The 26,343-nt window shown below is 34.3% G+C and overlaps 1 protein-coding gene across 1 annotated transcript in view; it reads right to left on the reverse strand.

Annotated features, from left to right (window-relative positions):
- LOC125838560 (anaphase-promoting complex subunit 5) overlaps nucleotides 1-18,640 on the reverse strand; it is a 28,011-nt gene extending 9,371 nt beyond the window's left edge. The window contains exons 1-14 of the mRNA XM_049517612.1: nucleotides 18,343-18,640; nucleotides 17,330-17,489; nucleotides 17,128-17,249; nucleotides 16,625-16,865; nucleotides 15,441-15,618; nucleotides 15,268-15,346; nucleotides 15,097-15,182; nucleotides 11,343-11,475; nucleotides 11,131-11,163; nucleotides 8,685-8,933; nucleotides 4,994-5,071; nucleotides 4,635-4,897; nucleotides 727-786; nucleotides 568-635 (exon numbers count right to left, since the gene is read on the reverse strand). Of these exons, the coding sequence (XP_049373569.1) occupies nucleotides 568-635; nucleotides 727-786; nucleotides 4,635-4,897; nucleotides 4,994-5,071; nucleotides 8,685-8,933; nucleotides 11,131-11,163; nucleotides 11,343-11,475; nucleotides 15,097-15,182; nucleotides 15,268-15,346; nucleotides 15,441-15,618; nucleotides 16,625-16,865; nucleotides 17,128-17,249; nucleotides 17,330-17,489; nucleotides 18,343-18,531 (1,939 nt within the window). The 5' untranslated portion in view covers nucleotides 18,532-18,640. The remainder of the gene's footprint in view (nucleotides 1-567; nucleotides 636-726; nucleotides 787-4,634; nucleotides 4,898-4,993; nucleotides 5,072-8,684; nucleotides 8,934-11,130; nucleotides 11,164-11,342; nucleotides 11,476-15,096; nucleotides 15,183-15,267; nucleotides 15,347-15,440; nucleotides 15,619-16,624; nucleotides 16,866-17,127; nucleotides 17,250-17,329; nucleotides 17,490-18,342) is intronic.
- Nucleotides 18,641-26,343: the final 7,703 nt, after the last annotated feature.

The following is a 26,343-nucleotide window of genomic DNA, read 5'->3' on the forward strand; positions in this document are numbered from 1 at the left end:
GAGATGCACGGTGCTACGCAAATCAAATATGAAAAAAAAGGTAGTCACCGGAAGGATGGCACGATGCTACACAAATTACATATGAGAAAGTAGTCACCGGAAAGATGCACGGTGACCCAACTTTTGCTAACATAATCATTGGTCAGACAGGCAGCATATATGGGTAATAGCCACCCACCGGCAATGGAAGTTCTTGGATTTTCTACCAAGCTCGTAGAGGCTTTGATACCATATGAGAAATATAGGAGAAAAATATTGTTGAATTGTCGTTTCTACATTATTATAGAAAGACCCTATTTATAGACACTACAATAGACACCTTTTCCAACTAGGACACTACAATACAATCCTTTTCTAAGTAGGACACTATATACTATTATTACTATTACTATTCTTATTCCTATTATAAGTAGGATAATATATACCTATTACTATTCTAACATGAACAAAGCATCAGCAACTAGCTGAAGTATAGCACCACTATAATGCAATGAGCCTACAAATATATGTAAGCATAGCTATGTCAATTCAAGAATATTTAATAAGTATTCAGATATTTGTGCAAACCTTTGTATCCTTTAAATACTGCTAGATGCTGGATAAGTTTGCCATATGCTAACGCCACATCATCCAAACTGCAAGCAGATATGCAAGCAAGTTTCTGTGAGATGATATGAAGGCACAATTTCAAACAGCTCAACTACTTAAAAATCATACAAGTATTACCTCGATGAGTCAGCAAAGCATGTTGCATAAAGCAGTGCATTCATTCGAGCAAGGGGTGAACTAAATTAGCACACAAAAGGAGAAAATCAGTAAAGGATTTGAATTAACTGCTTGTAATCTACAGATTCTAGACATAGCTGACAGGTGACAATAAAGCACCTAAAAAATGTGAACTGCATTGGAAGTTCCATCTAGCCTTTTTTAAACAAACAATGCAACAACTGATTTACAAGCTTATAAGGCAAAACCATGCCTTCAAGAGTTGAAGTTCAAAATCTCTAACTGGCTTCAAACTTTTGTGTCTCTGCATGACACCCATTGGACAGTGGATACTGCTTTCCTACTTCCTTGCTTTGTAAAGCCAATACTTTTAAGAGAGTGAATTAGTCCATCTATAATAAATTGAAGTCGTGAAGAAAAATCTTAAAAATCCTTATCATTCGGCAAGTCCTAAAACTACAGACAGGACGCTCCCCTAATTAGGTGCTTGTTTTATTTTGTTTAATACATGGAACTAATGATAAATTATTAAGCTTTTTGATACTGTTTGAGATGTTAGAATTCAGAAAATGGTAAAGTTTGTTCCCCATGCATCTTTATATTTCTTTTTCATTTTACAAAACCACCTAGGGTGGATAGTAATTATTGGAAAACAGAAAAGAGAAGCAAATAAGTGAATGGGAACAAAAAACAGAACCTTAACAAGAAGAAGAATATGCAAGAGAAAACAGGGCAATACTCAAGCTCTTGAAAGGTCACGATAAATCTAGAGTCTCTATGATGCTTCTATAATTTTCATGAAAGGCCACGATATACATTTGCATATGATAACATTAAGAATGAAAATATGGTAAATTATATAGTAAAATTTGAAATGGCCCCTGATTGATTCCCAATTACTGCAATTATGTGATTAGCAAAATTAGAGGGTGCGATACAATTTTCCTTTTTGTGGATTCTTGTATACAATATTTTATACGCATCGATCTGAGGGAATAATCAAAATATGTAATTCAAAAAGAATATCTTATACCATTATTCTCTTTTTCATGTGACCCAAATGAATCCATTACTTAAACATCCGCTTCCAGATTCTTCTATCTCACCTTACAATTATATACCTTCCCCCCCCCCCCTCCCAGTACCTCTGGCCTCCGAACAACCAAATCTAACTCCCCTACTAACCCACAGTTATTTCACTGTCTCTACTGCATCCCCTTCTGAAAGCAGAACGCATTTGCTTTCCACTTTTGAACCTTACTACTCACCGTTCTCCTTTTCCCCTCCTATTCAATCCCCACATTCCATGAAACAATTTTAACATTCATGTCTTTGATTGACGCTTTCCCCCTGTTTCTACACCCCGACTCACTCTCCTTGAATTTCATGTTAAAAAACAACCCCTTTATTTCATGCATGCCTTTGAATTTTGGTGTCTTTACAACAGCCTCTCTGTTTCTTGCTTGCTTTTATTTCTTCTGCTATCATTTTCATGAAGAGTGCTAAAGCCTCCTTCTCGCATCCCATAAAGTCCAAACCAAATTGATTGCAGTCTGATTACGTTACTGTGTACCCATAAGGTTGCATTCATCTCAGCTTCTTGGTCCAGAGTTTAATTGGTTCAGCGTCTTCACATAATCACATCTCTTCCCTAGTCAGTTCGACCATTGCATGCCGGATACTTGTGGCAGAATCTGGAAGAAACCCTCAACCCCTTCATTTTTTTGTGACCCACAAGTTCTCTATCTTGTGTAACTACAAATTCTTCAACTTGCAAGCTTTCGTCTTTCTCAGAAGAAGAACACTTTTCAAACTTGGAGCTTCCTTCGAGGAACCCACGTGTGTAGTAAAGCTTACAGGTTTTGCCAACTGTCCAGTCCCATCCCTCCTTTTTAATATAGGGTCTATGATCCATGGGCATCGACGGATTTTCATCTCCGGCCCTCATCCGGTGACCACGTGCATTGGAACTTCACCAGATGGGAATCTTATAAATAATTCCCCCACATTATTTCTTCACAAGGTATCAGAGTTAGATCCGTCCTTACTTGTGGTTTACCCTATTTTGAGCCCTCATGTTATATTGTCCACGTACCATTTGCCCAGTCCTTAATCCTTGATGTGCGGGGGGGGGGGGGGGGGGTGTTAGTGTCACATATTAGTTGAGGGAATGGAATATTGCCTCCTGATGTCTTTGGCCATCCTCACCTCATGAGCTAATTTTTGGAGTTGAGTTAGACTTGAATCCATTTTCATGACATGGTATCAAAGCCAGACATATCCCTGCTCTTGGTTTATCCATAATTGGTCCCTCATGATATATTGTCCACACACCAGATGTCCAGTCCTTGGTATACAAGGGGAAATGAGTTTCTCATTTTGGTTGAAGGAATGAAGTATTGTCTCCTTATATGTCTTGGGCAATCCTCATCTCATGAGATGATTTTTGAGATTCAGTTAGACTCATCACTCAAGGTCCATTTCCTTAAAGACGATTCTCAACAATTGGTGCAGAAGATAATGTGATCTAAGGAGATGGAAAAGCTATCTTGATCAACTCTTCAACTCGAATCAAAAGGATAACTTTACAGATCTCCACACATCTTTACGCAATAGGAACTTTAACTATACTCGTATAAGTAGGCCAGTAAAAGTAAAGGAAGTTATGAGAAATACGATGATTAGAAAAACATGTAGTCCAGATGTTAAAGTAGTATGTCTTACCAAGCTATTTAATGTTATACTAAGAAGTCGTAGGATGCTTAACAAGTAAATGAAGAGTAGCTTCATTCCAATATATTAAGAACAAAGAAGATATTTAAAGTTGTGTCATCCATCGTGGCATTAAACTTATGAGTCATATTATGAAACTTTGGGGAAGAGTGATGGAGCATAGACATTCTTCTATCAGAATAAGGCATAGACAAATAGATACTACAACAGACAGAGAGCCAATTGAGATTTATGCCTAGTAGATCTTCAAAGAAAGAAAGATTTGCTTGTTGTGTTCATTGACCAAGAGAAAGCGCATGATAGAGTGCCAAGAAAATCCCCCTAGTTGATGTTGGAGGATAAACAAGTTCATAATAAACATATAAATAAATGTCATAAAGGACAAAAGGACATGTATGAGAGAGCTTCCACTTGTGTAAAACTGTGGTGAGTTTCCCATGATCATGGATCTACACCAAGGATAGACTTTGAGACTATACTTGTTTAATTGTGCTATTTAAAGACGTGTAATCTGATAGAACTAGTGAAAGTGTCAACCAAAAGTTTGAACTATGGGGAAGTACTCCAGAGAATAATAGGTCATTTGGTTCGAAATGATAGAAAATTTGATCTCTGAGTAAAAAAATGTGTTATTTATACGACATTTGGTTTCTGGCATAAAATCTAGTAGAACTAATCTCCATATAATCCATAAAACGTTTCTCCTGTAAGAAAGAGTACCAAGTGCCATGATGTGTACTTAAATTTTGAAACTATTCAGTAGGAAAATCCCTACTTTTGAACCACATCTTCATTAAAATTCTAAAACACTTCAGCTATTAAGGTTTAAAGGTCTTAATACTTGTCCAGTCAAGATGAAAACCCTCGAATTCTGAACGAGGGAGTAGTACTTATATTTTGCATTGGAAAGTAATGACAAGTATCTTTCTAATTAAGCAGCAAAGCAGATTTGTTGTTCCTCCTTAATTTTCCCTAAACATTTATCACAAATAGTGGCATAGTTTGACTAACCATGCAGTTAGCAAATTTTAACGTTGGCAGTGGTCACCCAGGCAGAATATTTTCATGCTTCTGAACAGCACTTTATCAAAAACTGCACAAGGAACGTATCGCACAGAGAAAACGGTGGGGTACTGTATGCAAAAATAAGAATGAGAACCAAGACACCACATCACCTGCCATATACCTCCCAGGCAGTAGCACGGAACAAATATGAAGAGCCTAAAAGTTGCAGCACAGATCCAGGGATGGAACATGGCTGCCCACAGAACTGGAACGCGTCAGTATTACTCCTACATTCATTCTCCTGGGAAAAGACAACAGAACCTTTTGGTTTCTTCAAATTCTTAATCCATTGAGTACAAAAGGCCCCATCTGAGATCATTAATGAAGCCTCATCACCATATTCATTAATCAGATGAGAACTCAACCTCAGTTCCTGCAAGAATGAATACAATCAGGGTAAAGAAATGGACAACTCAAAAGAAACTTTAGACTTTAAAAGATAAAGCAAACATCTTGGAGCGAATATAACCTTGCAGACATTGGTTGGGCATGTTGCAAGTTTCATGGAAGCCTTTGGACCAAATGAAAGCAAAGGTCGTTGCACTTGCTGCACATTAAATGTCATAGGTTCAGTTTCCTTACAAATCAAAGATAAAGACATCAATCATATGAAGAGAGCAAAAAGCCCTCTAAAAATACAATGTTCAGCATCGACTCCCCCTGATCAGAGGAACTATGTGTTGTGTTAACAAGAAAATACGGAGAAAATATTCTGGCTCGATGTTGCAAATATTCCTGGTGAAACTGTTAAGCATTTTACCGCTGACCAAAGGAATCATATAAGTAGAACACAGTAAGCGAACTTCTAAAATTGTAGCAGATGACATTTAAGCTCATATCTGGTCAGGTCTTCGAATGGAAAGTGAAGTAGTGACACTTAACCTGCTTCAAAGAGCAACTCAGATGATCACTTGATTCTAAGAAAGCGGGAAATGGATTAGAAAGATTATCTCAATTAAACACCCTCGCTTTATTTCTATAAAATTGAAAAGGCAGCTTTCATTTATGGCATCACAGGACCTCTCTTTTCAGGTCAAGATCTGTTCCCTGTATTAAGCCAGCTCTTACTCATATTGTGAAATTCAAAGTTATCTCCTGGGAGAATTCTGTTCATGGATGTTGTGTGAAGGCGACTTTCGTGTTTGGAGTGAAGTGCAAGAATGTGCTGAGAAATGACCACGCTTGTAAGTAGAGGCAGACCCATGGGGTGGGTTACGGATGCATGTGCAACCGTTAACTTCGAAAAAAAATTAGTATATATGTGTATATACCTTGAAGAACTAGGATATATTTTAAAAGGACCCCACAAACATATCTGCTGGGTTGGGTCATTTGGTTAGCGTGCAGCTTAGGCCCAAGAACGCTGCCGCGCGACCCGAGTTTGAACCTTGGCTGGCTGCTACATCATTTTCTTTAGCTGACAATTAAAAGAAATGCATAAAACATGTACGTGACAGGTTTCGAACACGAAACCTAACCTATGCAAAGTGGTGCCCAAACCACCGGTCCACAGAACAACCTTCATCAAATAAATTCATATTTTTCCTTTGGACACCAGTTCTATGGGTGTTTAATAAAAAATCTAGACTATGCAGTTGCCTGACATCGTTTCGACTAACGTGCATCTGCCTTTAGTGGTGCCCCCGTTGACTTCGAATCCTAGGTTCGCCTCTGTAATCGTAAGGACCAAAACATGAACTTTGGCTCTTTGAAGAAGATAATTTCTTAAAAATTAAGCATGAGCCATGCATAAAGTTCTATCACTTACATGCCCTAAATGTGAAACATAGACCCTGGCAATTTGGGGATACTGGGATAGCATACATTTTCTTTTAGCAAAGTTGACTTTTCCAAAAGATGAAATGGAAAAACTGCAATGACCTTGGAATATGCCTACAGTGTATACAACTCAATAAAATACAATATAAATAATAATTTATATATGGTTTCAATTCCCTTAAGTCATTTGGGATGTTTTATATGCATGATGAGGATACGTAATTGCAAAATGGACAGTCATATTTTGCCTTTACTTTCAAAATTAGAAGACATATTTACAGGAGTTAAAGAGAAAATGATGATACCACAAAAAATTAATGCCTACAGTTTATTGTTTCTAATTAGGTATCGGTTTGTCATCAACCTGCTTCTCAAATGCAGAACCCAACAGTTGATCTGAGAACCCACTACTTGATTAGTCAGGTCAGAAACTATAAGAACTTTTTACTCATAAATATTTATTTCAAAAATGGAAATAATTGCCTTTCCTGGTAAGGTTATTATATGAAGAATCCAACTAAAATAACAAGGGTTAATTTTATCCTAAAAAATCTAGTACTTCTATATGCATTGCTGCAGCACTGAAGCACTCCAAGTCAAATTTGGTAAGGGCCTCTACAGTGTCTATTTAAAACCTAGAACATGGGTACTATAACATGTTGAGAACTTAGTTTTTGAAGACTCATATAGCTCATTTGCTCTAGGAAAACAGTGGTTACTGCATTCCTTGAAGTTTTCCTTACAAAAATATGCTTTCCTCTACGTTTCTTAGGCGCATCACAGCACAGGGGCCTTTATTAATGGCTTCAAGGCTACAACAAGTGGACCTAAGAATGTGGTTGGTGTCTCCCTGGTTGTTTACAAATGATTCTTTAATTGTGATGCTAATGTAGGCCAAGGTACTTGAGAGGAGTTTGGTTGTGGTTCCAATCTATGTCAGAACATAGGATAGGATCAATTTAAGGATGAGTCCAATTGGAATATCACAACCTAAAAAAGTTGATGTAAGTTTTCTAGATGTAAATCAGCAATCCGTAATGCATTTGTGGCTACCTTTAGGTTCCAATCACAATTCATATCAGCTTGGAATCCCATTTTACTGGAGTTTAAGAAACCACTTGGAGGAAGGAAGAAACATACCTCTTCTAAGGGGTGTAGTTAGTTGGGGAAAACGGCCTAACAGGTACCAACCGGTCTGCTTGCTACATGTCTCTCTTAGAAATGCTGTAGCAGGGGCTAAGAAATGAGCAGCTGTAGAGGAATTATTCTTTGGATGGAAATCAAAGTGAAAAGATTTCACCTGTTGACAGGGGTAATATCACTTTGCCTATTAAGGAATGTCTGTTGGGGATAAGGGATGTAACAGTTAAAGTTTTGCATGGAAATGGTTATGAAGGGTTGAGTAAGAAACACTAGGGATGGTTGTTCTCAGGGATAAGTATGGGAGGGAGAGGCGAATGGAGCACGCCAGAATTATCAAGCCCATAGGGGAAAGCCCTGCGAAGTGAATCTTAAGCAACTGGGAAGAATTTGGGATTGGGCCTTACTTGATTGATTGTTGGATTGAGTAGCATTTCAGAAAACATATTTAATTCGATGAGAGAACACACATAACAATTTAGGTTCAGCTTAGTTTAGAGATTTGAACTTTTCTCAAACAGACACGAAATGAATTGTAGTTTTTCAACAACAAAACCACTAATCCAAATCTCAGTGGATAATGGGCTTGCCTCTCTGCTCTTCTCCACTTAAATAATAAACTTGGTTCACTATATAGGATTCGAACTTATGACATGCACCTACCATATATACCACATTGTATTAGCTCTACTCTTGAACCAAAGCCTGGGGCATAATGTGTCTAACAATTTAAGATATCTCATATAGGAGACATAAACCGGATGATGAATGTTAAAAGTAGCCATAGTATGATTATTTTGACAAGGCCAAGTCTGATTATATAAAGTAAGAAATGCTAATATTACTGCTTTATAAGAACTATTAAGTTCACGAACTCAGCCTGGCATTGGCTATTCTACACTCTCCAAATCTCAAAAGTTCACCAATCCCCCATTGGATTATCCAGTATCCTATAGAAAAATATCTCTGTCACAATTTAATTATGAGCACCCAAAGGCAACAAATTCAATTGAGAAATTTGTGCTACATATTCAACGACACAAAATGAGTAATAGCATGCAATAAATAAGCGAGAACAGCTACCGCTTCTCTTTCTTACTGCCTTTACAATTTTTTCACCAATACATAACACAACTGTACTCGTGCAAATGGATTTTTCCCTTGGAGTATGCTATGACTTGAATCACCTTAGATTATCTGGTCACTGTAATGAATAATAAGAGAGTGATCAAAGCACTTACAGTCAGGTCAAATTTAGCCATGGCAAGATGATTAGATGCAACCAGCCGTTTCAGCTTTAGACTTTCTGCTCGCTTTAAGGATCTTCTCAGGAGAACATATAAGAGCTGTTGAGTAGATAATGAAGTTCCTATACTGGTAACTGGTGAATAGGATGAACCAATAAGTCCCCTCATGTTTGAGACTCCAAATTCAGACAATAACTTGCAAATTGCTGCTAACGTGTAAGCAAGACAACTGTCATTGTTTTGCTGCACATGAGGAGAGGAGAAACATAAGATCTCCTAGTAAGAAATGTACATAGATTAAGTTGTCTCTTTATTTAATCTAGGATACTGAAATCATTTGCAGATAGATCAAAAGATGAAAATACACGCGGTATCTTTTATGTATAGTTTATGTTGTATTTTGATATTTCTAGTTTGTAAACTATAACAACGCTAATTTTCCCAGGTATCCAATCACGAACGAAGGTCCAACAGACATCAATACAACAGCAGTGCGCGTACATCATCATGTGCAGACACCCCATGGAAGGAAATATTGAAAAATGAATCATTTGCCAACAAGTTGGTGACAAGAAAAGTATTTGTTCATAATCCGATGACACAGTTTAACGAAAACGCCTACAGAAAGAAAGCAGAAAATTCAATGATCTCCAAACTATTAATCAACGATCGGATGATTGGTGTGATGATATCCTTCTTTAACATAGCAAAGGTGGTATCCATCAATTATATTTTTTAACTCCTTGTTAGGATAAACTTTTCGAGACAAATATTTGTAGACTGCAATCAATAGAATTAAGATGGGCAATACAACTAATTTAGACAAAGATTAAGAGCTGGCCTCAATTTAGTTAATTTTTAGTAAGTTGTGGACTCTTCTGCCACTAAGTCAGGTCATCAGTCAGTATCATGTTTTCTTACAGGAGTAAATGTTCTGTCCAGCACATTGTACAACTTGAGAAGCAACAAAACTTGAAACTGGTGACAGAAAACTGTGAAAATATGGCATCAAAGAAGAACTCTTTGTCCAACAGACTAAGTTGTAAGTACTAGAAAGAAGGAAAAGAAGATGCTATCAATGAGCAGCCACAGCTAAAGTAGCAATAGATACATGTAAGAAGCAAAAAGGTTCACATATAAGCGATATGCAAAAAGAACCAATTACAAGATAGTCAAGAAATATCCTATTGTAGAAAACAAATGCATGGAAAGTTATGCGCACAGAACAAGGGTATGAACCAGCCCAAAGAATAACTGCCCAAAAGTACTCAATCCATCCTAATTTGTATGATATGCATCTGTTTTTGCAACGCCCGAAATGCTTGATAAAATTATACAAATATTAATATTCCAAATACTCTCAGTTCATTTATAATTCTAATCATTTAAGAAATTCAAATTCAGACAATGACAATTTGTCCCATCACACTAACTTATCAACTAAAAATAATAATAATCAACTAATAATAATAATAATATCTTCTACTCCTATTAATATAATAATAAGTCAAATGATATTCTTAGAACTCCATGGTCATTCATACTACATTTAACAAAATGAGAAAGAAGTATTATTCTTGAGGTTTCGATGATAATTGAGTGGCTGAGAAAAGGTAAAGTTAATACGGGTCCATCCCCTAAGAGTTTCTTCCATTTACAAAGCACCAATAACTGACTTTATTTCTCTCCTAAAATGACAGGCAAACATAGCAAGGCAGAAGAGGAGGTCAACCAACCAAACTGACATTTTTTTCTTGCTAAGTACTAGTCTATCAATCGCAAAATGGCGGTACAAGTTATTAATAGAGCAAATTAGTATCATTGCAGAGAGCTTCTTTTTCTTTTTTTTATGACAAGGGAAACCCGCAGCCGCTACCCTTTGGGTGCGCACAGGGTAAAACCCCTGCTCCTATGCAATAGCTCGCAAACCACATAGGAGAGGTAACCCGCACTAGGCAAGCCCGGTGCGACAAGCTCGACCCAGAAGGCAAACCCCTTCCTTTCGCTGGCAAGGGGTTTCGAACTTGAAACCTCCAACATGGAAGTCTCAAACCCAAACCACTAGCCCACCCCGAAGGGTGCAGAGAGCTTCTTTTTGGTTATTAATAACCTAGTTATATATCATTAACTTATTTTTTCTGGTATGAAGACGACATGAGTTGAACATAGTCAATGAGGATTCATATAGCCGACTCCAATTTGTTTGGGATGGAGGTGTAGTTGTTATTGTTAGTTGTATCATTGCAGATGCTTATGTTGATTGCCATTAAGATCCCGTGATCTTTTCATCTAAAAAATACTTATATGACACATTTGTATTGATGCAAGTGTTACAAAGAATATGTTATGCCACTTTAGAGCATAAAAGAATGAAAGATAAAATAATGTAACAGATAAAGGAAGCCCTCGTCGAAAGAAAGGGAAGGAACAAAACAGCTACCTGCTGAGACACACGGACTGCTTCTGTCAACACCTGAAAATTATAAAGCAAATAATTGTCATGCCGAAGTAGCAACACCAAAGTTCCTAAGACCACTCCTATGCCCACCCTCACCTTCATTACACCAATAATGGAGGGATGACGTGCATCAAACTCAATAAAGTAGCATAACATGGACAATGAAGGTAGGAAATGACATTGAATATGCCTACCTCCAAAGCTTGCTTTGGGTGCCCAAAATGAAAATGCATCATCCCCAAGCATAATAACGCAATTTCATATCTACCAAAGCTATTGCAGCCTGTTGAAGAAGAGGATGCGAAATCACATCCTTCTGTCCCTGCACTTTGGTAAAAATACTTCTCAGATCTATTTGCAAGGTGTTAGAATATCACGTAAATACATTTTCCAAAGCTAAGGTTGGCCCAAAGGGTTAGCTCCTGACAAATTTCTTGGTCATCAAAAAAATCATCACGTAAATACGTGTCTAAATTTATTGTACTGGAATAAAAATAATCTTACAGAATAGTCTATTGGATACTATAGGATATACTATGTTCAATTGAGGAATATTAATTTACCTTGTTAGCATGGAGACTGATTACCTAATATATAGTGTGTAGCCTACGACTCCTACATAAGGAGCGCCTCTAATAAATATGTTAAAAGTCAAGTTAATTAGAAGTTTTTCTTCTTTTAGTACAGAATTAAAGCATCTATGGTCTTGGTAAAGACTCAAAGTGTATTGCCTGCCCGGCCATCTTTTTTCTTCATTTTAGTGTTCGGCACTGCTTCGCTCTTCAACAATCGGTGTCACTACTCTACAAATGACCATTCATTCATTCAAGCGTTGGTCCTCTCTCCGACAACAATTGAGGTGCCACTCCTCTCTCTAGAATCATTCAGGGCGACCATTCTGGTGCAATGAATCATCCTGGCAACTGACAATTCTGTTTACTACGCGATTAGTGCCCTCCTTTAAACCATGAAGTGTTATCATTGTTTTGTGATTCAAGTTATGCTGATGGTGTATTGAAAATTTACAGCACCATATCTCTGTTTGGTGATTGAGAATAGACACCTCTTTATGATGGGGGATTCAAGGCTTACTCTCAAAATCCTTGTTTGCATAATCTTGCAAGCAGTTCCTTTTATCATGCACTTACCAACGACTCTCTAGAGAAGAAATTCTAGCACTTCTTTTTTGTGATTGTGCACTATTCTAACGATATCTCAGTTAATTTCTATTGACTTCAAATAAGTAAACTTAAGTTAGTCTTGCCACTATGAGTTTTAGGGGGTCTGGCAGAATATCAAGTCTAGATTCATTCAACTTGTATAACAGATATCATAGAACATTTTTATTTGATTATAGAATATTTACTTACTTTTTTTTTTTTTTTTGGGGGGGGGGGATTGAATTAGACCCCGGGTTTATTTTTTATCATGGTATCAGAGTTCTGGTCTTGGTTCACCCGATGTGTTGGACCCGTTCGGTGTCAAGTACAGAAATGGCCCTCAGATGGGGCTGGTCTTGATACTTTGTCCCTGTAAGGAATGTCTAACGAAAATGGCCTCCATAAGTGGTATTGACTTTTTGGCCCTGCTTAACAATTTTTAAAAAAAATAGCTTCCACTTCAAAAAATTCTAACTCTTGTCATAAAGCAGACGTTCAAGATATTCTGACACAATGAACCTGCTCAATAGACTAGAAGTTCTACCTTATAGGCAAAAGCTAGAACTTTGGTATAAAGTTTTCCCGTCACGCATAAGTTCTAACTTTTGCCCATAAGGCAAACATTAAGGATATTTCAAGCTAGTAAACCTATTCAATTGACCACAAGTTTTGTCTTATAGGCAAACATTAGAACTTGTGCCTACATAAATACTTTTTTTAATAACCGAGAAATCCGCCTGTGACCCGCCCTTTGGACCAACCACAGTCTTCTAAACTCGATGGATAATGAGTCCGCCCCTCTACCTTTCTCCACTTAAATACTGGGCGCTTTGCATGGTGTGGGGCTTGAACCTGCGACCTAAGCCCCAAATCCTCCACCTTTTGCCACTCGAGCTAGGACTTGGGGGCTATGCCTACATAAATACTTCCCGACGAATTTTTTCAAGTAAAGGTTATTTTTAAAATATTTTATTAAGCGGGGACAAAAATTCAACACCGGACACTTTGGGGGACATTAGGCGTAATTACCTCCATCATGTATTGTTTACGCTTCAAATGTCCAGTCCTGGGTGTGAGAGGAATGTTAAGTCCCACATCGATAGGTAGAAGGCAAAATCTATCTCCTTATATGGTCTTGGGCAATCCTACCTCTTGAGGTAGCTTTTGCAGTTGAGTTAGGTCTAAGGTCTATTTCTTTATAAACTCAATAAGCTAAGGGTCATATTCTTATTTTGCAATAAAATGAAAGACGCAACAAAACCTATAAAAAAACCTTTAGAATTTTATGCATTGTTGCACTATGCCTTATCATTTTTGTTTGTCAATATACCATCTAGAATATAAATTCTAACGGATTTTCCACCCCTTATTCTAGTAGAAAAAAATTACAGCTCAATACCTTTGGGCCATCTAGTTTATAAAATATGTACACGGTGTATAAGTAGTGTACTTTATACTAATATGCATATAATATACTAATACATATAATATACATATCTATACATATTCAGTTTCAAAAAAAAACATAGCTATACATACTTATACGTATAATATACATACCTATACATATAATAGACAAACATATAAATAACATATAGACACCATATATAACTAGGTGTATTGTAGTGTATACTTCGGGCATGTTTGGTAAACTAGATGGTCGAATGGTATATATTTGTAGCTATCCCTTCTAGTAATTGCTTTCACAAAAAAGTTATTGCACCTAGGAACCAAACATCTAATTGAACCTACGAATCGACCATTTAACTTGAAGATATAACTGAATTATTAACGCCCTCTCAAAATCTAATTAGTCTATGTTCATAAGCCTGATAAGATCATCATAGGCAATAAGATTCTTTAAGTAGAAATTAGTTTGCTTCACCATAGTCTAATCATTGAGGATGCCTATAGAATTGCAAGTGTAAGCTCAAGCGGTGGCTAACCTGATTTTTCACTGAAGGAGGTTCAATTGAATCCACTTCATTGGAAAATTTTATTGTGCTATTAGGATAAAAATATTTTTTTCACATAAATTTTTTAACCTCCTTGATATAAAGGAAAAGTTTTAAATGTAGTGGTAACATGGATTCAAAAATTGCTTAAGGTCACAAGTTTGAATCCTAAATGTGGCATTTTTATATTTTTATAAAAGTCCTCTTGTTAGGATTTTTGGGTCCACCACTAAGCCCAAGGACACATTATGGTAGCCTAGAATGCTTAGACAACATATTTTTTTCAAAACCAAATACAGTGTTATCAAAGGTGCACTTAAGCCCTAAAGGCTAAAGCGATGCTCAAAATGTGTTGAGCGCTTTGCCTCGCTTAATGTGTGTTTTAAAATCGTCATCAAGGTTCTAAGATATATTCTTCCTTCCAATGAGCTTCTTCTGAAATGGCAACACTATACAATTAATATTTCACTTTATCTTTGTTCTTTTTTTCCAATTTCCTAGTTCATACATTTGTCATTCAAGCTTATAATTATTAGTTCTTGGACTAAATATATATATATTTGTATTTTTATCTCCCTTTGTGTCTTTTTTCATTAAAACCGACACTTAATTTGCGCTTAAATCCCCAATGGACATTAGAGCTTTTGCTTTTGATAACACTGACCAAATGTCCAATATTCTAGTTGATTATTGGCGTTTTGAGTTATGCGCGAGGTAACTACAACTATTATACTACATTGAGCAGCATACAAAGATTATATGAGTACATATTAATGCAAACATGAAGGAAGTTTGAAATGTAACAGACAACATAATAGATCATATAAGTATACCTGTAATCAAAATATCGGTGAATATTTTCTAGAGCAGTATGATAGTCCTGATGATAAAGGCTATTCAAGTAACGCAAGAAATGAACCTTCAGTGCACAAAAAGTTACTTTAGAGACAGATAACACAAAATAAACTCAAATCCCCAAAACACCTCACTCCGTAAAATCTTACACGATGTAGTTCAGGAGCTAATTTAAGAAGGTCCTTCAATACAGACTCAAAAGCATTCAAAGGGAAGGAGCTTCCCTGCCTGAAAGAGAATATATTATTCAGTTCAGTGATTCACAAGTGTCTTTGGACAAACATGATGTGCTGAATAGTAGTATCTATAAAACTTCAATGACCTTTCAATCGTATCAGCTTGCTCCAATAGATAACCTTGTATTTGCCAGTTTGTACGTAAGAAAGCCCCAGATGGAGAATCATCAGGATCAGATAAATCACGAGAAGAAGATGCACATGCGCCAACTTCTCTAGGCTTACTGATTTTTCTAACTTGTGGCCCAGGAGAAAAATCACGATCTGCAAGCCATGACTAACCAACATTAGGCACTTAAAAAGCATACATATCATTTGTCTAGGCTTATTCATTTCTAAAAGCACTTTAGTAAGCAAGAACCAAAGACAGCTTAAAGCTGAACATTATACTCAAATTATCTAGCACATATCAACACATCTTACCTTAGGCAGGTAAATAAGAATATTACAGCAATCAAAAAGGAGTAATAGCTTCTACAGCTTCTGTTGATTTTAATTTTGGAATTCCCTTAATATTTTGTACTGCATGAGAGGGAAATTCCCGTAGATCCTTTATACTTCTACTTTATAGGCTTCAAAACAAGTTGTTTGTCTACACAGTAATCATATCTTAGGCAGGTAAACAAGACTGATACAGTTATCAGCAAGGGTCTATAATAACTGCAGCACCTTTTGTTCATGTTATTTTTGGGAATTCCCATAATAATTTGTCCAGCATAAGTGGATAATTCCCATAGATTTATATCCTTCGATTGACCAAGTTTTCAAATAAGTTACTCATCTACACAGCAAAGGGAGCAAAACTACAAGACATGAAGAAGCTCCATGTTCAACTGGATCTAGAGTTAATAGAATATCAACTAAATTCAACATGACTATATCATTTGTAACAATATTTATCAAAAAATATCATCTGAATTCCGAACTAGAATCCTGGTTTTGTTCGTTGTTCACACTTCACACAGTAATCTGAATTGTGTTTTAAATATTTTGACTACCTATATGATGTACTAAAACCTTATTCTTGTTGGAATAAGTAGAAGGAATGCTTATCCTTGACACAAATAGCAACAAAATATTTTTTGGAAGGAGCATAGCTCTACTCTTTCTTTATTTCCTTATGGAACACAGAGTCATTTCTCATGGAGTGATAGTAGTGGAATTCTCAACTGAACAATTGGACGCAAACTTTGCAACATACAGGAATCAATCTTTCCCAATGCATATGAATATGGTTTTACTTTTAAGAAAATCTACCAAAGAAAAATACCTTCAATTGCTCTAACTAGAGCTTTAGATGCATGATTGTGGAAAGAAAGTCTTGCATCAACCACATTTCTTGATTCAATTTCTTTCTTGACATTCTCGACAACAAGATTCTCCAAATCCATGTTCTCATAGTGCATTGGTGCTTCAGTATCGCTATCAGATTCGTTGAAATGTGATAACTCATAAGTTGAGAGAGATTCTTTGCAATATGTTGCTACATTTGTCAAAAGATGACACACAGCCTACTCAGAGAAAAACAATCCAGATACATGTTTATTAACTTTTAAATGAGCGGAACTACTATGTGCTTGATCCAAGCAAAAATAAGTAACATATAACAAGTCGAATTGGAAAAGTAGAACCAAAAATCAAACTGTTCAACAGTTGCAATGAGTGCACAAAAATAACACTTAAGGTTCGGGCATTGAACTTTATGCTTCATTGGTGCCCTTGTCTTGACAGAGCGAAGTCTTTCTGACAAGATAATGAATAGTTTAATAGTACCTCAAATGATAATAGATTAAACGCAAGTAAGCAACGACGAACAAAGACTCCAAGATTGCTGCTAGGATCCAAAATGATTTGATCGTCATCCATGACATTTGAATCAGAACCCCCAAGTATGCCTATTCAAAATAATAACATGAAACTTTGTAAATAAAAAGTTAAGCAAATTACAAACGTAGAACAACAATGATTTCATTACCTCGCAAGTCATTAAAAAAGTTGAACAAATCATCTGGTGAGGCTAATGATGATAATTTGCGAGCTAAATGGTCACTCAACCAATGATTCAATACACCTCCAATTTCCCTAAGCTGTGCGACAAGTTCATCCAGCTTTGGCTCAAAAATATCCTCAGACGACTGTTCCAAGAAAAAAAGACAAATTAGCTTTATTCAAACAGCACACTCTACACTATACTGGGAGATTTAGACCCTAATCATTTTACCGACAAAAGCATTGATATATAGTCCTAAAACACATTCTCCAAACCAAGAAAAAATGACTAATATAATTCAAATCAGCATAATGCATATCAGACACAATAGTAAAAGTTTCAGGTACCTTTTCTCTAGACATGAAGAAAAGTAAGCTCAAGTCAGCAATTTTAACCCTATCAACATAAATCCACTTCTAATACAGTATCCAGTAGACTTCTGAATCTTCTGATGTCAAAGATAGAACAAGTCCAACATATAGCGCCAACCTTGAGGAGCTGCTTCTTTTGGTTCTTTATCTGATTATATTGCTAGTTCCAACTAAATTGGTTTCACTAACCATAATCAGTGTTTAATTATCATTAACAAAGAACACTTTTTCATAAAGGTACTGCATTACTTTTAAACTCTTGTTCAACAATTAACTAATCAAATAAACAAGATATATCATCTAATTTGATTAAATCACTATACTGTACTTGTGTACCAAAACAATTCCACTGTGAACAATCACGATTTCAATCAATACCCTCATTTCGCTCATTAATTTTATTTGGTCCGAAAACTCTTTTTACAATATTTGACCAGCATCAAACTTTCACTGAATCAGTTACAAAGTCAGAAACAGTGTTTAGTGTTCTACACACAAAAAAAAAACACTTCCAGCAGAAAATTGAAACTGAATAATGTCTAATGAGACTATTTAGTAATCACTGGAAGAGTACAAAAGCGAACCACATTTCTATATAGAATTTGAAAGCTAAGAAATGTTTGCTACCTTAGTGAGAGATAATAAGAAGGAGCCCAGAAGATTGTGTTGAGCAACGGAAGAGAAAGGGAAAGGAACTGAGCTTTGGGAAGGCGGAGCATAGACTTGGATGAGAATGCAAATAGAAAGCTTGTGTGGTGTAATGGTGAAAGCTCCCGGCGTCTTTGATAACCCTGCCATTGCGGCTGCGGCGGACATGTAGCGAGCGAGCGCGCCGATTCCGATGGAGGATAGTTCTAATTTTAATTTTTCAAGTTTGAACTTTTGGTGGTTCTTGCTTGTGTTTTTTCAAATTTACTAGACCCAATGTGCCCTTGTTACTTACTCCCTCCGTCCCTTTTTAGTTGTTCACTTTAGAAATGGCACACAGATTAAGGCAACAATGATTAGCACAGTGAAGTTACAATTTTATCCTTATGACAACTTTTCCTTCAAAATTACCACCACTTATTTGAATCAAGTGAAATAAATTGGAGGGAAACAACATACACTTTTACAATTTTCAAGAAGTGTAAATAAGGGTATAATAGGAAAAAATTTGTTGTCCTTTTTTGATTTGTCAAAATAGACAACTAAATAGGGACAACTAAAAAAGGAAATATGGACAAGTAAATAGGGACGGAGGGAGTATTTCATCGGTAGGTATTAAATAGGATATTATGCAAAATTCAGGAAAATATTTTTAATTATTTTATATTATCTATAAGAACTAGTAAAATTACCTGCGCGAAAGAAATTTACACAGAATTTATAAAATAATACTTAAAACATATCCGTCATTAAAACTAAAACACTATATTATTTTACATACAAGATTACATAGTAACGAACATTAATAATATAAAGGAAAATGAAAATTATAACATCTTATCATTTATCCTTAATAACATAAGTATAAATTTATGACTTTAAAAAAAATATCAAGATCTATAACATAAGCAATGGTGTCAGTGAGCAACTCAACAGGAGCAAAGTACATGAATATTTAATTATGCAGAAGAAGAAGAATAAGAATTTCAAAATTTTCGTTGTTTTAAAATGAGAGGAAATCTCTCTATTTATAAACAAGAAAGGGTAGTGCGAACAAATGTTTGTTGTGCTTTATCGGAAAGGTCACAACTACTTGGAAAAGTTGCAACCCTTCGGAAAGGTCACAATCTTTCATAAAAGTCACAATTTTTCATAAAAGTCGCATTTTTTCCATAAAAGTTGCAACTTTTCATAAAACTTACAACTTTTCATAAAAGTCACAACTTTTAATGAAATGGAAGGCTAGTTTGGGAAATAAATAAATTAAAAGGGAATCCTGATTTGTGGTGGTGTCACGTAAGCGGGCCTAAGGTTCTCTTTTATATATATATATGATATATGATATATGATATGATGATAATCAAAGGGGTAACAAAATATAATAATTTTTAATTCATATTTTTGATTTTCTAAATGGTGTGTTATACCCAACAAATTCATATTATGCAACCTAGTATATCCTACTAACTTGTTTGTTTGTTATAGTATAATTTCAAATGTACTGGTTGGTTACACAAATATCATCATAAGATTATATTAAATTTTGAAAATGAAAGGTAATTATTTAAAAATTATGTTAGACAAATAAAGAACTTTATAAATGATACTCTACTAAATTAAATATTTAAGATATACATTGTCTTTTGAAAAAAATATAAATTAATAAGCATATATTCTTAACTAATATTACATTTTTCAAATTAGTATATTTCAATTGAATTAATAAAAAAAACTAAAAGTACAAGCACTCTATAAACATCATGAAATGCATGTTTGACAAAAATATTAATATTACAAATAAAATGTCATATATTATTAAAATATTTGACAAAAAAATAATGTATCAAGTCTAACTAAAAAATAAATGACTTACAATGTGAAATCTCAAGTCAATACTACTAAAACAAATGAAATTGGAAATATAACATAAGTTCTAAGTTTGAAACAAAAAATTCAACATAATACTCTTATGTCAAATTTCAACATATAACATACATAAATATGATTCTTTTTTCAAGAAAAAAAAAAAGTAAAACGTAATTCTATGACCTTACTCAACAATGAATGATACTTTAATTTAAAAATTAGAATACTAACAAAATGATGCTAGTGAAAAAAATATATGGCATAAAAAAATAGACAATATGAAAAATTACATGAAAACATATCAAGTAAAGGTTGAGAATGAGAATGAAATGAAATATAAATAATAAAAAATATAAATATAAATTTTAGAATAATTAAAAAATTAAAATAATAATAAAAAAAAAAATTAAAACGAAAAAATAGAAATAAAAAAAAAAGTAATTGTCTTGTAATTATATCATGTAATTACTTTGTTCCAATCACCCAATTATCGATTGACCAAATAATTACATAGTCAATCAAACACATCAGACAGTGTAACTACATTCAATTACACCAAACGAAGGTAATTTTCCAAACAAGCCCTTAATATGTACTCATTAGGACATATTAATAATGATATTAGTATCAAATTTCTTCATTTCAGTTTTCAAGACAAAACATGCTTAATGCATATTGTAAAAGGTTCTTTGATGATGGTACGTGGCTCAATGAATTTTCTCTTGAATTTTACATCAAGCTATCTGTTTTTCTCTTTTTTTTGGTTGAAACATCATATATATATATATATATATTTATTGAGAACCCTAGGTCTGCCTACGTGGTGTCACCAGAAATCAGGATTCCCTTTTAATTTATTTATTTCCAAAATTAGTCTTCCACTTCATGAAAAATTGTGACTTTTATGAAGAGTTGTGACTTTTATAAAAAATTGTGACTTTATGAAAAGTTGTGACTTTTATGAAGAGTTATGACTTTTATGAAGAGTTACAATTTTTTTGAAAAGTTGTGAATTTTATGAAAGGTTGTGACCTTTTCGAAGGGTTGTAACTTTTTCAAAGAGTTGTGACCTTTCTGATAAGGCATGTTAAGAATTTGTTCACACTACCATTTGTTATCTATAAATAGGGTTTCCTCTCATTTTAAAACAACAAAAAAATTGTACTACTTCTTTTCTTCTGCACAATTAAATATTCGTATACTTTGCTCATGTTGAGTGGCTTACTGACACAATTGTTTTTGTATCAATACACTGGTGAATAGAATCGTTCCATCCTAAGAAAATCTATTCCTTTAAACCTCGGGTGGCCCTGTGGTTTTGGGATTGGGACTTTCATGTTGGAGGTCTCAAGTTCGAAATCTCTTGCCAGCGAAAGCAGGGAGTTTGTCTTCTAGTCGAGCTCGTCACACCAGGCTTACCTAGTGCGGGTTACCTCTCATATGTGGTATGCGAGCTATTGCATAGGAGCAAGGGTTTTACCCGGTGCGCACCCAAAGGGTAGCGGCTGTGGATTTTCCTTGTCATAAAAAAAAAAACCTCAGGTACCAGAGGGAAATAATTTCCTTAAGGGGACACTGTGCATTCAGTGGGCTTGATTTTTTCCTTTCTGTTTCATTCTATTGTTACAAATCCTCTTGGTATGTTATTTTACAGTCATTAATTTATGCTTATGATATTAATTGTTGTTTTTAGTAAATATTTTAAACTTTGTTGTTTGTATTTCTGGAAAGTTAGTGTTATAAGTATTTGCTAGTATATATTAAAAAACACATATTAATTGAGTTTCACGCAAGCTTCCTCTACTGAAACTGTTGAAGGTACAAGAAAAAACTCCTTAAAGATCTATACTACCATCTCCTGAAGACAAAATTAAAATTTGGTATGTCATTGTAAGGACATAAAGATCTTAAAAACTTTATCACACCTTGATGTGCGAAGTGAACAAGAACTAATAAATTTTTGATAAGGGTTCAAGGATGTGTCGGATACCATATAGAGGAATATGACCAGACTGGATCCTCTTTTAATCCCAAAGACATAGATAACTACACAATACATTAATTGCTCATATTCAATATGAAGTATGGATAGATTCTCAAGTTTACTCCAAGTTGTAAAAACTTTTCTTTAAGTAATAAATGTGTTTCTCGACATTGCGATTGGAATAGAAGTGTAGTTTCAAATTGAACTCCATCACTTTGGTATGTTGATTTATATAAATAATAAAAAAAAAAACTAACTAAATAGTTGTGTGTAATATTTTTACTTTTCAAGTATATATAATAAATTGAACTGTTGTCCAATATGATACATTCTCCCTTTAATTTTTCATTTTAATTATTACTTATGATACTTAAATGAGATAAAGCAAAAGGTAGGAGTAAACTTTCTACACGTTAGAATCATAATATTTGTTCACTTTTTTCAGCCTTTTAAAATTTATTTATCCTTTCGCCAATGATTATTTATTTATTAGAAAAATTAATATCTCAAGTTGATGTTCATTTGATTCTCCAAAAATATCTAATAGTAACACTTCTTGGAAGCAAAAGGATAAACTATAAAATCAAATTAAAGGTGATTGATTGAAGGATAAATGATCATATGTTATAATTGTCATTTTTCTTTACATTATTAATGTTCGTTACTATGTAATCTTGTATGTAAGATAATATAGTGTTTTAGTTTAAATCACTAATAGATTTTAAGTATATTTTATATATTCTGTGATATTAAATTTTCGTGCGAGGCGAGGATAATTTTACTAGTTCTCATTTATAATTTGCGTAATTTTTAGTATATTATTGTTTCAAAATATGAAAATTTAAATAACAAGAAAAGAGAGAGACACTAAAAAATTAAGTAGCAAAATCTATTTGCTAATTTTCATAACTATTCATTTATTCACAAATGTTGATGGTATTAAAATTAATATTTGATGTGATGACGTTAGTTATATTGAAAATTTTAAGTTTTCTTCTACATTAATTATCAAAATTTTATTGGGAAATTATGTGAATAAGCAAACATATACTAGTTAATTAACTAACATAACTATAGTTTGAATTAATTATAGTTCACAATTTACTTTTAACTGTAATTTCGTTGTTTATACGTTTACAAATATTTTATACATACATATATATACAATTATATGACTTATATACAAATACAATTACCCTGTCTCCACTCTCTGCCCTCTCGCTCGCCTCTCTCCTCCCTCCCCCAATCTCGCTCACCAGATATACAATTACATATGTATAACAATTACATATATAATTCACCTCTCTTTGCTCTTTGCCTTTTCTCACTCGCCTCTCTTCTCCTTCTCCCAATCTCGCTCGCCTCTCTCCTCTCTCTCTCTCAATCTCGCTCATCAAATATGAAAATATATATGTATACCAGTTACATATACAATTATTTGATAGATATACATATACAATTCGATAGATATATATACGATTCGTCTTTCTCCACTCTCTGTCCTCTCTGGCTTGCCTCTCTCCTCCCTCTCCCAATTTTGCTCACCTCTCTCCTCCCTTTAACATGTAGCTACAAATCGTAATTAATAAACTATAGTTATGAAGCATAATTAAGTTATTTTTGAGTGGCTATATGCAAAAAAATCCCTTCTTTTTTTTTGTAAATTCTCACACCATATTACTATATTATAGAAGAGTCTAGTTACTATACCAATGTTCCAATAAGATCACTACTAATGTCCAATATATTTATAAAATATATAAGTGGGCCCCACCACCTTCCACTTAAATACTACATATTATATATTATTAGTTACTATCCTATAAATCACTACTAATATCCAATATATTTATCAAACTATATAAGTGGGCCCCACCACCTTCCACTTAAATACTACATATTTTATATTAATTACTATACTATAAATGACTTAAATACTCCATATTCCTTAATTATTAATTTTTATAATACCGGTTATCACATATTTTAGGGCCACTTAAATTTTAAAAATATATTTTTCTTCAAATAATATATTTTAGGACTCTTTAATTCTTAAATTATGCTTTCTTCTCACCATCTATTTTAGGATTCATTAATTTTAATTATTTTAAAGATAATTAAATAATAATTTGAGGAAAATTGTAAAAATGTCAATTTTGCCTTTGTAAATTAAGTTCAATCGCTATTTCTAAATATGTTCATACTTTTAATATAATATAAAATATACAAAAAATTAGCTGAATCATACCAATACCAAAAAAAACAAAAAAAAATTAGGACGAATTCAAAAATCTACTTTAATTACATAAAATAAAATAATTATAAATTAATACATATCGAATCACTCTTAACAATGCTACAATTTTAAAGGGTGAAACTTGTCACGCCCCGAGCCTACACCCTGGACGTGGCCGCCACTCGAGAACCATTGCTGGCCCCAAGCGAACCCTTGGCATGGCTTACTTACTCAGCGGAAGACTTAACTTAACAAGAAAATCTCAAACATAATTTTAAAGATATATAAAACTTAGCCAAAACGACAACTGAAGTTTTTAAACAACATCTGAATGATAATGTAAAGACAACTGAATTACTATATGTCTATGAAGCCTCTAAAACAAGGAGGTATGTCGGGACAAGACCCCCGATCATCCTAACAATAAAATATTGAAAGCAAAGTAAAAGGAGTCCTCCAGAATGCAAGGAGGCTCACCAACAGACTCTGAGTGCTCAACTGGATCAACGAGGCGCTGCGTGCTGATCCTGGTTACCTGCGTCTGCATCATAATACGATGCAGGCCAACTGGCATCAGTACATTGAATGTACGAGTATGCGAGTTGGAATGCTAAACATAACATAGGCTTGAAAATATTATGAACGAAATACTTACCTTGGCTCTTCTCAACTCATGAATAACTTAACTCAAAATAAAGCAATGAAACACATGCAATATATGAAAAGGTTTATAAAACAATAAAAACAACTTCGTTCGTTAAAGAAAATGCAATAACAAACTCAACTTTACTGATGTAACAAAGTAATATAGTTTATGTGGGAGTTTCTCTAACCGACAAACTCCACTATGAGCCTAAGTGGTGATACAACGTCTTGCCCACACTGCCAGAATTGTCCTATACTTTGCCGTCTTATAGAATGCTTAACTTAGTGGATCCACTAGTCTATGCTAAAAGCATCTTAAGGAGTCATCTAAAAAAATATGATCATTTACTACCCATGATGGCAACATGGTTTATGTAGACGTGAGTTATCTGAACTCAAGATCGTCCCCATATCGGTGCTCAATACTACTCTCAAATTATACTTTAGCTCATATGTTTGTAAAAACAAAACTCTTTCTTTGATTTGGGATAATTACTCAAAAACTTAGCTTAAAAGCTCTCTAGGAAATCTCAGTTTCCTTTCTTGCTCAAATGTGAAAACATTTTAACTCTTGGGAATACTTAGTTTCCGAATAATCTTTGAAGAATGAATTTTACTCTTACTCTTTACTGAAAACTAGCTCAAAGGCTCTTTTGGAAATCTCAGTTTCCTTTCTTGTTTAAATGTGAAAATAGTTACTCTTTGGGAATACATAGTCCCAATATACTCTTTTGAAGAAATGCACTTCAAACTTTACTCTTTACTCAACACTTAACAAAGTTAAAACATTTGTAAAAGACTTTTGGAAAACTTTATGAACTTTTCTTGACTTGACTCTTAACTTCTCTTGACTTGACTCTTAACTTTCCTTGAATTGAATTATGGATTCAAGGATTGTGATTTGTGATAGGAAAGATCTCATGATGTTTAGGAATTATTTTAGATAGCTAAACATGAGAAAAGATCAAGAAATCACCGTCTTGGAACAAGTTTGCGACGCGGAGTTTCATTTAAATATTGATCACAAAATTTAATTTTGAAACAAAGGAGTCCGTCTCCTAACCGCGACGTGGAGTTGATTTTTTTTCACATTGCGGAGCAAGGCCGCAACGCGGACTTGCGTGCCAAAACACGCTCGACTTTTTCCTTCTCTGTTTTACAGCCCCAATTCGCCTAATCTCGATTCTTCTTCTTAATCCCTCTTTAGATTCAAAATTGCGCTGAAACAAACATGTTTGGCGTATGGATG

The sequence above is a fragment of the Solanum verrucosum genome, unplaced genomic scaffold (assembly GCF_900185275.1).
Source record: "Solanum verrucosum unplaced genomic scaffold, falcon-dt-bn FXZP01000182.1, whole genome shotgun sequence".
Classification (NCBI taxonomy): Eukaryota; Viridiplantae; Streptophyta; class Magnoliopsida; order Solanales; family Solanaceae; genus Solanum; species Solanum verrucosum.